Source organism: Glycine max, chromosome 7, assembly GCF_000004515.6.
Source record: "Glycine max cultivar Williams 82 chromosome 7, Glycine_max_v4.0, whole genome shotgun sequence".
Classification (NCBI taxonomy): domain Eukaryota; kingdom Viridiplantae; phylum Streptophyta; class Magnoliopsida; order Fabales; family Fabaceae; genus Glycine; species Glycine max.
The window spans coordinates 7,730,581-7,742,252 of NC_038243.2; the positions used below are offsets into that span (position 1 = coordinate 7,730,581).

The following is an 11,672-nucleotide window of genomic DNA, read 5'->3' on the forward strand; positions in this document are numbered from 1 at the left end:
ATCTTAGTATAAAACAGTTTTAGATGGATGAAGAAGAGGAGTCCGAGGAAGACAACAAGTGAGAAAGACAAGAGGAAAGAAGGCAAGACTGAAGACGATGATTGAGACAGTGAACACAACACAACACCATAACCTTAAACCTCTTCTTTTCTAATTTGCCATGTATCTCTGTTTCATTTCTCTGTTACATACTCTCCCTCCAATGTAGTAGGAGGAAAACAAGCAACTTTTTTTTGCCGCCAATCGCCATGGCCACCACCACCACCCAATGGAGTTCCATTTCTTTCTCTCTCCTCCTTCTCTCCATTGCCCTCTTCCAAACCCTAACCCCCAATTCCCCTCCGCCGCCCCCTCCTCCCAACTACATCGTCGCTTTCCGCCACTACGCCGCCGCCGATAGCCACCGCGCCTACCTTGAATCCGCCCTCCGCCCAGAGGGCTGGCGGTGGATCCCACGGCGGAACCCTGCGGCGCAGTTTCCCACCGATTTCGGGCTGGTCGCGATCGAGGATTTGGGAGTAGTTGACGAGATTCAGAAACTGGGGTCGGTCAAGTACGTGAGCTTGGACATGAGCTACAAGAGGGGTTTGATGACGAAGAAGGATCAGAGACGCAACGACAACAAGGTTGGTGCGTTTGAGGATGGGAAGAAGAAGCGCCCCGGGAAGATCTTCACTGCGATGTCGTTTTCTGAGGCTGAAGAAGAAGACGCCAGCAATCGCAGCAGTTCCGTCAAATGGGGGCGGGAATTGTTGATGCAGGTGAAATATTTTTGGTTTTCTGATGTTGGGTATTTGTGGAAGCGAGAAGGATTTGAACTTTGATTTGGTACATTTGGTTATGGCTATTGGTATTGCATTGTTTATGTTGCTTTATAGCGTGTCTCGAAACCCGAAATTATGAATGGGATGTGGAAGTTATAACTATTAGTTTCTTAGTAAACATGGAAATCCACATTTGGAATGTGGAACCTAACATGCTATTAGTGCGTGTTTGGATTCGCGATTGATAATCTAAAATCACGTTGAAATGCCATCTCTTTGGTCTCATGCTGAGTAACTGATTTTGGTTCTAAAATTGATTTTAAGTTGAAACTTGAAACAACGTTAGGTATAGCTTTTGTGTTCTATAAAAAAATTTCATACTGGCTGCTGTTATAATCTAAATATGAATCACTAATTTAAAATCAATTTTGCAGGCGTTCACCCAAGCACACACTTAAATATGATATATTTGAATTTATTAATGGTTGAAAGTGTGCATTCGCATGTTTTGAGGTGTTTCTGTTTGTGGCAGAGATCACAAGTTACTTCAATGTTTGGGGCTGGGGATCTTTGGGCAAAAGGGTACACTGGTGCCAAGGTCAAAATGGCCATATTTGACACAGGAATTCGAGCGGATCACCCTCATTTTCGTAACATCAAGGTAATGGTTGATTTGGAATGGTTGTTTTTGGTTGACGTGGATAAGTTGAATGATGAGGAACTTTACAGGAGCGCACAAATTGGACAAATGAAGATACGTTGAATGATAATCTTGGACATGGGACTTTTGTTGCGGGAGTTATTGCTGGTGTAGATGCTGAATGCCTTGGTTTTGCACCAGATACAGAGATATATGCATTTCGTGTGTTCACTGATGCACAGGTAATGCCTGTTGGATGCTATTGTTGGATGCTCTTCTTGCTTGGAAGGTGGATGGGGTTGAGTTAAACTTTATTAACTGCATATCTTCATTCCACAGATGTGTCCCATACATGGATGATGTAATGATCATCAGAAGTTTATAAACCAAGTAGAGTAATAGTTAGCAAGCTCTAAATGGGAGAAACCTAGATGCATATTGATTAGGTTATAAATGCATTTTTTTTACTAGTTTTTTTTGCTTATAATACTTTTATTCTAGAATAGTTGGCAAGATTTTGAGAAGATTTCATTCAGCCTATTGCAGGTGTCATATACATCATGGTTCCTTGATGCCTTCAACTATGCAATTGCAACCAATATGGATGTGCTAAATTTGAGCATAGGAGGACCTGACTACTTGGATCTCCCATTTGTTGAAAAGGTATATATCTTGTGCCTATCTGTTCCAGCTCACTAATTCAATAGTATTATTAGGTTTGGTATTTCGTTTATTTTGAGGTAGGAAATTACAAAATGTATTACTTATGAAGATATGGTGCTATTATTTAGTGAATAATTATAACATGACATGCTAGTTTCTCTGCTGTAACTGTTATTTTTTAAGAAGTCATTATTTGTTTTTGGTACTCATATGTAGTAATTATTTCTTAAACCAATTACAGAACTGTTCTTTTTTAGAGTTTTATGATGCTAATTTGTTGAACAGATATGGGAGATAACAGCAAATAACATAATCATGGTTTCTGCAATTGGAAATGATGGGCCACTTTATGGAACTTTGAACAATCCAGCAGATCAAAGTGATGTCATCGGTGTTGGTGGTATTGACTATAGTGACCATATAGCCTCCTTTTCCTCACGTGGCATGAGTACCTGGGAGCTTCCTCATGGGTAACATTTACTTATTTGTTTCTCTAGCTTACATTTCATCACTCCTGCTTCAACTGGCTTTTGTTGAATATTTCCAATGAGGACTTCTATTTTTTTCCTTAGTATGATATTCTAAAAAACCATTTTGTTTAGGAAAACACTTTTTATTGGTGAAGAATGGATATTTGAGTTCAAGCAACTAAATACCACATTGGTTGGTCGTAACACATCATCATCTCCACTTCCAATTTGTAGTGATCCTATGTTAAGAACTGATGAGCTTTGTGAAGCCTCAGTAATTGTACAATGGCATGGCAGATATTTATCTAATGTGAAAAGATTTTTGATTTGATACATGAGTTATTCTTGTCATCTGTTATTTCTGTAACTCCTTTAATTTATATGTAAGTTTGGTTTCTTACTCATTAATAATTTTTTAAAACATGCTGACATCTGTACCTTGCAGTTATGGCCGCGTGAAGCCAGACATAGTTGCATATGGACGGGACATAATGGGATCAAAAATTAGTGCGGGTTGTAAAAGTTTATCAGGAACTAGTGTTGCAAGTCCTGTAGTTGCTGGTGTTGTATGTTTGCTTGTCAGTGTCATTCCTGAACCTGATAGAAAAAATATCTTAAACCCAGCAAGCATGAAACAAGCATTGGTTGAGGGTGCTGCAAAGCTTTCTGGGCCTAACATGTATGAGCAGGGTGCTGGCAGAGTTGATCTGTAAGTTCTCCTGTTTAGGTCTCTATTTTGTTGTTTTAAGATATACCTTTCTGGGACATAAAGTTTACTGTAGCAAAGCAATAGTTGCAGAGTTATCGTTACTATTATAGTTGTCAACATTTTAGAAACCAGACTGGTACTAGACACTTGATCAGTTCCCCAATTTTCTGCTCAAGCTGGCCAGTCTGGTCCAGTTTCATAAACAATTGTAATTGCCTTTCATTAGATTCTTAAATTAATCTGCCGGTCCCCGTTGCTTTTGGAAACTTTTTACATAGGTCCTTATAGTTGGTAACTATAAATGGGTTCCTTTGGTTTGAAGATCTTTTTTAATCGGTTTTCTGTAGGGACCTAACAGGGAAACTAGATTCAAGGACCACATCCTAAAAGTTTTTGAAATTAAAGGGACCCATTTATAATTTCTAAACTGTAGCGATTTATTTAAAAAATTCCCAAAAAGTAGTAGGGAGATTCTTTAACTGTTTTTTAATCATGCTTTCTTGTTTATGTAATTTTCAGGTTAGAATCATATGAGATTCTTAAGAGCTACAAACCTAGGGCAAGCATCTTTCCCAGTTTTCTTGATTATACAGATTGTCCTTACTCATGGCCCTTCTGTCGTCAGCCACTCTATGCAGGTGCCATGCCTGTCATCTTCAATGCCACCATTTTGAATGGAATGGGTGTTGTCGGATATGTTGATAGTACACCAACATGGCATCCTTCTGATGAAGAAGGAAATCTTCTAAACATACATTTTACTTATTCTGAGATCATCTGGCCTTGGACTGGTTATTTGGCCATTCACATGCAAATCAAGGAAGAAGGTGCACAGTTTTCCGGAAAGATTGAAGGTAATGTGACTCTCAGGGTTTCTAGCCCCCCGGCTCAAGGAGAGAAGGGCCCTCGAATTAGCATATGTGTGCTTCAATTAAAGTTAAATGTGGTGCCAACACCACCACGGTCAAAACGGATTTTGTGGGATCAGTTTCACAATATCAAATACCCACCTGGTTATATTCCCAGAGATTCCTTGGATGTTCGTAATGACATTCTTGACTGGCATGGGGATCATCTGCATACAAATTTTCACATCATGTTCAACATGTTACGAGATGCTGGTTACTATGTTGAATCACTTGGTTCTCCTCTTACATGCTTTGATGCTCGATTGTATGGAACACTTCTGTTGGTGGATCTTGAGGATGAGTACTTTGCTGAGGAGATTGAAAAGCTGAGAGATGATGTTGTAAATACTGGATTGGGATTAGCTGTCTTTTCTGAATGGTATAATGTAGATACCATGGTAAAGATGAGATTCTTTGATGACAATACACGGAGCTGGTGGACCCCAGTCACTGGAGGTGCTAATGTTCCTGCACTGAATGATCTTTTGGCTCCATTTGGGATTGCTTTTGGAGATAAGATTCTGAATGGTGATTTTTCACTTTTGGGTGAGCAGAATCGTTATGCTTCTGGAACAGATATAGTGAGGTTTCCAAGGGGTGGCTATGTACATAGCTTTCCTTTCTTAGATAGTTCAGAAAGTGGAGCCACACAGAATGTGCTGCAAACTTCTGGCTCAACCAAGGTGTGGCATGACACCTATTTTGTTAGTAGTTATTAATTATTAATATAAAAACATTGAGAAATGTAGCCTCTGAAGGAAAGGTTAAATTTAATTCCTGAGCTTGTCACGACAAGTTGTACAAAGTTACTTGGCTTGATGAAATTGTAAATTGTTTTATGGTAAACCATCACCTCAACAATTAATTAATTTGACTTTAAAAGAACATCAAATTTTATTTATAGCATAGTATATTCAAACCATACAACATCATCATTGAGATACTTTAATTTTGAAATATGGCTTCTTTTTGGTGAAACAGGCAGATTCTCCAATTCTTGGTCTCACAGTGATGGGTGAAGGTCGCATAGCTGTGTATGGGGACTCCAATTGTTTGGACAGCAGCCATATGGTTACTAATTGTTTTACCCTTCTGAGGAAAATACTAGATTTTACTAATGAAGACGTTAGAGATCCAGAACTTTTCTCTGACTCAAATAAACAAGATTCTCCTTTGTATGAAGCTGACAATCAGTTGCCCTCACGCAGAACTGATGTAAATTTCTCTGCATATTCAGCTATCGTGGGGAAGGAATTGATCTGCAGGACTGACACAAGGCTTGAAATCTGGGGAACTAAGGGCTACAGTTTGCAAGTCAGAGGAAGAAACAGAAGATTGCCCGGATATCCTGTCATTGATTTGGGGAGGGGTTTAAATTCAACCTCTGATGCTTCCAACATTTGGCGTCCTAGGTTGACTGTGAGAAGTAATAAGGATGATTCTCTGGGGAACAGGTATTTAGGCCTGTTCTATGGGGATGAGGTATGACCGTATGAAACAGAAACAACTAACGGATTAGTTTTTTAGTGTTGATCTTTATGTTTCTTATCAGATCTGCATATTGCTGATATTTTGAATTCTTTCATAATTCTTGCAGCCTGATGCACCTATGCTGGTTGGTGGTCACTGGCTGGTTCCTGTTGTTGTTGCAGTAACTGGTTAGTTAAACACATGCTTTTTTATTCAACTTTAGACTGCTATATCTATGTTGTTTATGTTTCATGTATTTTTCTTCTGGCAGGTATTTTGCTATTGAGTTTTTGGCGCATTCGCCAAAAGAGGCGTAGACGAAGGAAAGGATCAAGTTCTGGTAGATTGGCCAATATATAGTTTAACATTACTTTAATGCAATTGTAACGCTAGCCTCCAAAGAAAGCCCCCTGTAGCATTAGCATAGTAACATTATTCACCAGTTTTCCCACCAGCATCACTGTAGGAAAATAGCCAAATAAGTTAACCTTTTTTTTTTTATTTCCTATAGAGTTGTAACATTTTTGCTGTTTTGGATGCTTTTCAAATGCCAAATTTTCTGATAGTGAAATGATGTGTCAAATGTTTATGCTTATTGGTATATAGCTAATTAATAGTTGATTATGTAATTTTTTTTAATTTGTTTTAATTAATAACTCATGTTTTAGGATGCTGGGATATGGAAGTTATATAAACTCCCATTTTGGAATTAATGAAAGTAACTCATGTTGGAGGGTGATGGGATGTGGAAGTTATATAAACTCCCATTTTGGAATTAATGAGAGTAACTCCTGTTGGAGGGTGATGGAATGTACAAGTTATATAAGCTCCCATTTTGGGATTAATGAAAGTAACTCCATTAAGAAGTTTTGAACCCAATCAAGTGAACTAAGCTTAGAAGACAAGTTGCCTAATTTATTCCCCCTTATATATGTGTGTGTGTTGTAACTAAAATCACGAGTAGATGAGGAACTAAAAAAATATTCATAAAAATCTAGAGACACCACCATGAAAAAAAAGAGAGCACGAGAAATTGCTTTAAAATTGTGTACATGAGAAAAGAGAGCATGGTAGAGTGTTTTTGTTAATTGAAGAATGAAAAAAGAAATACATTCATAACCCGGAGTCGGAACGGAGTTTGTCTCACTTTATTTTGTTCTCTTCCCTCTTCATATAAGCCGGTTAAATTATTAATTTGATATCTAAATTATTTTAAATAGTTTAATTTAACCTTTAAAATTTTTAAAAGATTCAATTTATCTTAAGTTCTTAAAAATAATTCAATTTAATCTCAATTTTTAAAAGGTTTAATTTAATCTTTAATTTTTTTAAATGAATTAATTTGGTTCCCAAATTATTTTTAATAGTTCAATTTGATTCTCATTGTTCTTAAAAATTTGGGGATCAAATTGATTCATTTTTAAGTAATTAAAAATCAAATTGAATCTTTTAAAAATTTAAAAATCAAATTAAATCATTTAAAATAATTTATGAAACAAATTGATAATTAAGTATTTGAAAGTCTTATGATTTGTTTGCTTATTTTCTTTTTATTCTCTCTTCATATTTTTATCAATTTATTTTTTATTCAACAATATTTCATTTATATTTTTAATCTTTTATTTTAATAATACTTTTTAAAAAATTTTAAGCATAGAAATAAAAAAATTAAGCAAAATTGAGGATTCACAATTTTGATACACTTTCTTGCCACCACAGAAAAACCAATATCTATTTCAATTGATTTGTTAAAAGCTGTTCCGCTGCTGTTGGCAAAATAGCATGTTCATGATCATCCTTACCATTTTTCTTGCACTCCTCAACAAGAAGACCCCACTTGTTTCCATTTCCATACAAGTAAAACTTTGGTGTCCATAACACCGCCCCATGCATGAACAATTTTGTTTGTCTTCCTCCACGCGATGGATCCATTGGAACGAAAGTTGAACGAGCGATGAAGAAGACCGGTTTCAGTTTTGTATATCTGAAATCAAGTACGGACCCAGAAAATTTGTTCAGTGAAAAAAAATATATTATACTTTTTACAGAAGAAAAATAATATAAATTTTTAAATAATTCATAATTTTATGATAAAAAAATTCAAATTACTTATATTAGTTTTTATAAATTACGATTGAATTAAGGTGTTTGTTTGTATCACTAACTACATCTGTTTAATATTATAAGAATAAGTAAAAATTAGAATGATAAAGTGATCAATTAGTATCAACTTATTCTCTTTTTTATATCTTAATTATAACTTTTTACCTTCATCTAAAAACCTTTTACTAAAGTGTCTACGGCAACAACACTTATTTTTTATTGGGGAAAAATCTTTTTTTATCATATATGTATAAGTAAAAAAATGTATCTTGTGTGGGTAATTGCTCCCATAGTGTTGAACTTGCACCCCCGCAAGCACAACCTTAATTTATCTGTTTGAACATATTATGCTGTCATGGAGTAGGAACGTTAATGTATGTGTTGACATTGTTGTCTTTGTAAAAAAGCCTTTTTAAGCCGAGATCGCAAGTTAATTGACCCTTCTACGGTGTATAACACTTTCCACTTCTCGAACAATGATCCATCATCCCACTTGTTGTTACTTGCACATGTGCTTAAGTCGACGGTAGCAGATTTTCCTTGCTGCAGATGGCATGGAAGTTAAAAAGTGACAGTGAAATAAACCAACATTGTTTCCCATCTTTTACTGTATTTCTTTAAATTGTGATTGTGATGGGTTGTAGTGAGTCAAAAAAACCTTTGTATTATGGGCAATTGCGAGAAAATGCAGCTGCAATTTAAAACTATATGTTATATAGATGCAGCACAGAACAACTCAACAAATTGGAATGGATCGGTTCAGTTGAGGGTGGCCACTTGAAGAAGGTACGTATTATACATACGGGAATGAAAGTGCATGTGCAGTTACTGAAAGAATAATGGGTGATTAGGTTTTACCTAGTGAGCATGGTTGGGATGTTCACATGCCAAAATTATAAATACACACATTACAGAATCATTTTTTCATTCTCGTTGCAAGGAAAGCGTTATTCTTCCGCAGATTAATTTTATCATGTATGTAGCATCTAATTCTCTTTCATATTTTTCAAACCTCTTTTCTCTATCTAGGGCCGTTGCCTTTGATTCTTGATTCTTTTACTTGTTCTATTCTGTTATATCTAGTGTGCATTGGAGGTGTTAGTTTGCTCTCTTTAACAACAAAAAACGTTCTGTTGTATAATTTGGTGAGTCACTCCCTACTCTATATAATCAGTACAAAAGTACCTTTATCGGTCACAACATCGATTTTTAGATATGTACATGATTTTAAAATTTGACAAACATAGACACTTTTGTACTGATTATATACCATGTTGAGTTACTCATCAAACTGTTGTAAGTTACTTTGTATTCATTTAGCAGAACTTTAAAAGTGACTGAATTAGGAATTTGGTGATGCAAAAAGTGTCATTTATGATAAGGTTTTAGTTGAGAGTTACTTTTGAAGATGAGAAAGCACTCTCTCCAAAATGGATCATGGTCACTTATGATTTCTTGTGAGTCCATTGAAATCTCTGAATTCTATCCATCCCATTAGTATAGTTGGGCTTACTAGATCTTAGTGGTATGTAACAGAGTGCATGTTGTCATTACTGTCTAGTAGATGTTAAATATGTTCTAGTTGATCCTTCCATCTTACAACAATGGACCTACTCACTTCACTATAAGGTTATATTTAAAGTAAAAGTAAACCAATATAAGCATTACTGATGTGTGATTTTCTCTAGTTTTCTGTTAATCTTCATCATTGTCTTGGTCATTTTATTTTAATCCTTTTGATCTTCATTCATCATTTCTAAACTCCATTTACAATATAAAAGTTACTATTAATCCACAACATCTGTTTTGCCTTAAATTTGTTCAGTTAGCGACTATTAATCCAACATTGTATAGTCTTTAATCTAAAATTATCCTTTGGCTTAAAAGCTAGAACTGCTTAAAAATAAATATGCATGCACACTTACTAGTAGTAAACCAAAAGATATGATATTGGTCTAGTACATGCCACGGAGTTGAAAGACACAATGCATATACCCATTTTTGAAAACCAAGAATGATATTCATATTTTCAAAGTATCTATTTTTTGCTTTAAGTTAAAAATCCTAACATCATCTTGGGTCTGTGACAGAGGATCCAAAATTTTAACCTAGAGTGCATGGGGATTCTTACCAGGTGAAATGGGTCGACGCATAACTCTGTTGTGGTTGACCGTTAGATGGGTTGATCATGTTCTGCCAATGTCCTCTGGTTAGGCGTTAGATGGAGGTTGCTTGTCTACCAACCCTGTCTCTATTTTCATCTTTTGAACCACCGTGAATAGATATGAGTGCTGGTGAGTGAAATAGGCAGATAAATGCACAAACTATATATTCTATCCAACGCAAATAATGGTGTAGAACAAGAAAAAAAATACAAAATTCATTAGTGGACCATTTCAAAGTATTAGAGTAAACGAATGTTATATAATGTCTACAATAATGAATATTTAATATTATATAACAAAAAAGGCAACCTCACGACGACCTCACACTGTGTTTTCTCCCTCATGTCGTCCACCACATGGCAACGGCGCCATGGCGTCTCCACCAACGCTAAGCAACACCTCCCAAAGCACAGGACAAAGCATTTAAGTCGCCACCCAAAGCACAATGCAAAGTAACACCACATGGCGAGTTTGTTCATTTAAGCGAAATACATATCTCGTTGTCAAGATCGACACTGACATCAACAGCTAGTGCGAGTAGGAGACTCCGACCGAGAACGAGTACAAGTGGGAGTAATATATCGAGTGTGAGCGAGAGCGAGTGTGCTAAGAGGAAGAATTACAGTGCCACGGAGGAAGTGACAGCGTTAGGGTTAGAGTGAGGATGAAAAGTGAGAGCGTTAGGGTTAGAGTGAGGATGAAGAGTGACAGTGGATGCGAGAAAAATAATTATATATATATATATATATATATATATATATATATATATATATATATATATATATATATACCCGAAAAACAATGTCGATTTTTTAAAAAATTGAAGTTAACGAAGTCACGTTAACATCGATTTTTTGAAAACCGATTTTAACGAATTCATTTTATTTATAATTATGTCATCACCTTTTTGTTAATATTGATTTTCGTCAAAATCGATGTTAACCAGGCGATGTTAAATCTTATTTTCGTAGTATATATATATATATATATATATATATATATATATATATATATATATATATATATATATAAATTATTTTGCACAAAAAAAAAACCTAAATTTATTTAATTTGTCCCTACAAATGTTGGGGTACATGACATGTTAGGATATGTTCCCTTAGCATAAATTTTTTTGCATCTAATGGAACTACCATTAGCATGCCCCCGGAATCTTCCATCATTGGCAATACTAATTGCATTAGAGAGGCCAATATCTGATTCAGTTGATCTGTTAAAAGTTGTCCCGCTACTGTTAGCAAAATAGTGTGCCAAAATTACTACTGCATTAACCTCTTCATTATCGGTACTGTTTTTCTGGCACACCTCAACAAGAAGACCCACCCAGTTTCCACTCCCATAAGAGTAAACCTTGGTTTCCGTAGCGCCACCCTGTGCATCAGTGGTCGTGTTTCTCTTCATCCACTTCAAAGAACTATAATTCATAGAAAGGCCAATATCGGTTTCAGTTCTTCTTTTGCGCAAGATTATGCATTGGCAAGATAAGTAATTTATCTTTTCCAAGAGCACCAAGTTTACGAAGTCACGTTGCCGTCTTTGTCAACATATTTTACTAAGCTGAGCTCACAAGTTGATCCATCTACAGTGTATAACACAGTCCAGCATTGCAAGAATGCTCCACCATCGTACTTGTTATTCACATGTGTGGATAAGTCGATGGCAGCAGATTTTGGAGCTGTGTAGATGGCAAGGAAATGGAGCATGCCCAATATAATCATCAAGAACAACACGTAGATTGTTCCTCATCTTTTATATATATATA

General features: G+C 35.8%; 1 protein-coding gene across 1 annotated transcript; it reads left to right on the plus strand.

Annotated features, from left to right (window-relative positions):
* The first annotated feature begins 38 nt into the window (after positions 1–38).
* LOC100819188 (subtilisin-like protease SBT6.1) lies at positions 39–6,195 on the plus strand. The gene is made up of 10 exons (XM_003529946.5): positions 39–761; positions 1,297–1,425; positions 1,494–1,646; positions 1,951–2,067; positions 2,353–2,537; positions 2,983–3,246; positions 3,766–4,837; positions 5,136–5,636; positions 5,752–5,812; positions 5,896–6,195. The coding sequence occupies exons 1-10, from the start codon at positions 249–251 to the stop codon at positions 5,982–5,984; spliced, it is 3,084 nt and encodes a 1,027-aa protein (XP_003529994.1). The 5' UTR covers positions 39–248; the 3' UTR covers positions 5,985–6,195.
* The last annotated feature ends 5,477 nt before the right edge of the window (positions 6,196–11,672 follow it).

Excerpts from the sequence above, each read along its gene's own strand:
- LOC100819188 (XM_003529946.5), top strand. The coding sequence starts at position 249 with ATGGCCACCACCACCACCCAATGGAGTTCCATTTCTTTCTCTCTCCTC. Across the intron at positions 2,068-2,352 it reads ATCTCCCATTTGTTGAAAAG|ATATGGGAGATAACAGCAAA; the intron begins GTATATATCTTG and ends TTTGTTGAACAG. Across the intron at positions 5,813-5,895 it reads TGTTGTTGTTGCAGTAACTG|GTATTTTGCTATTGAGTTTT; the intron begins GTTAGTTAAACA and ends TTCTTCTGGCAG.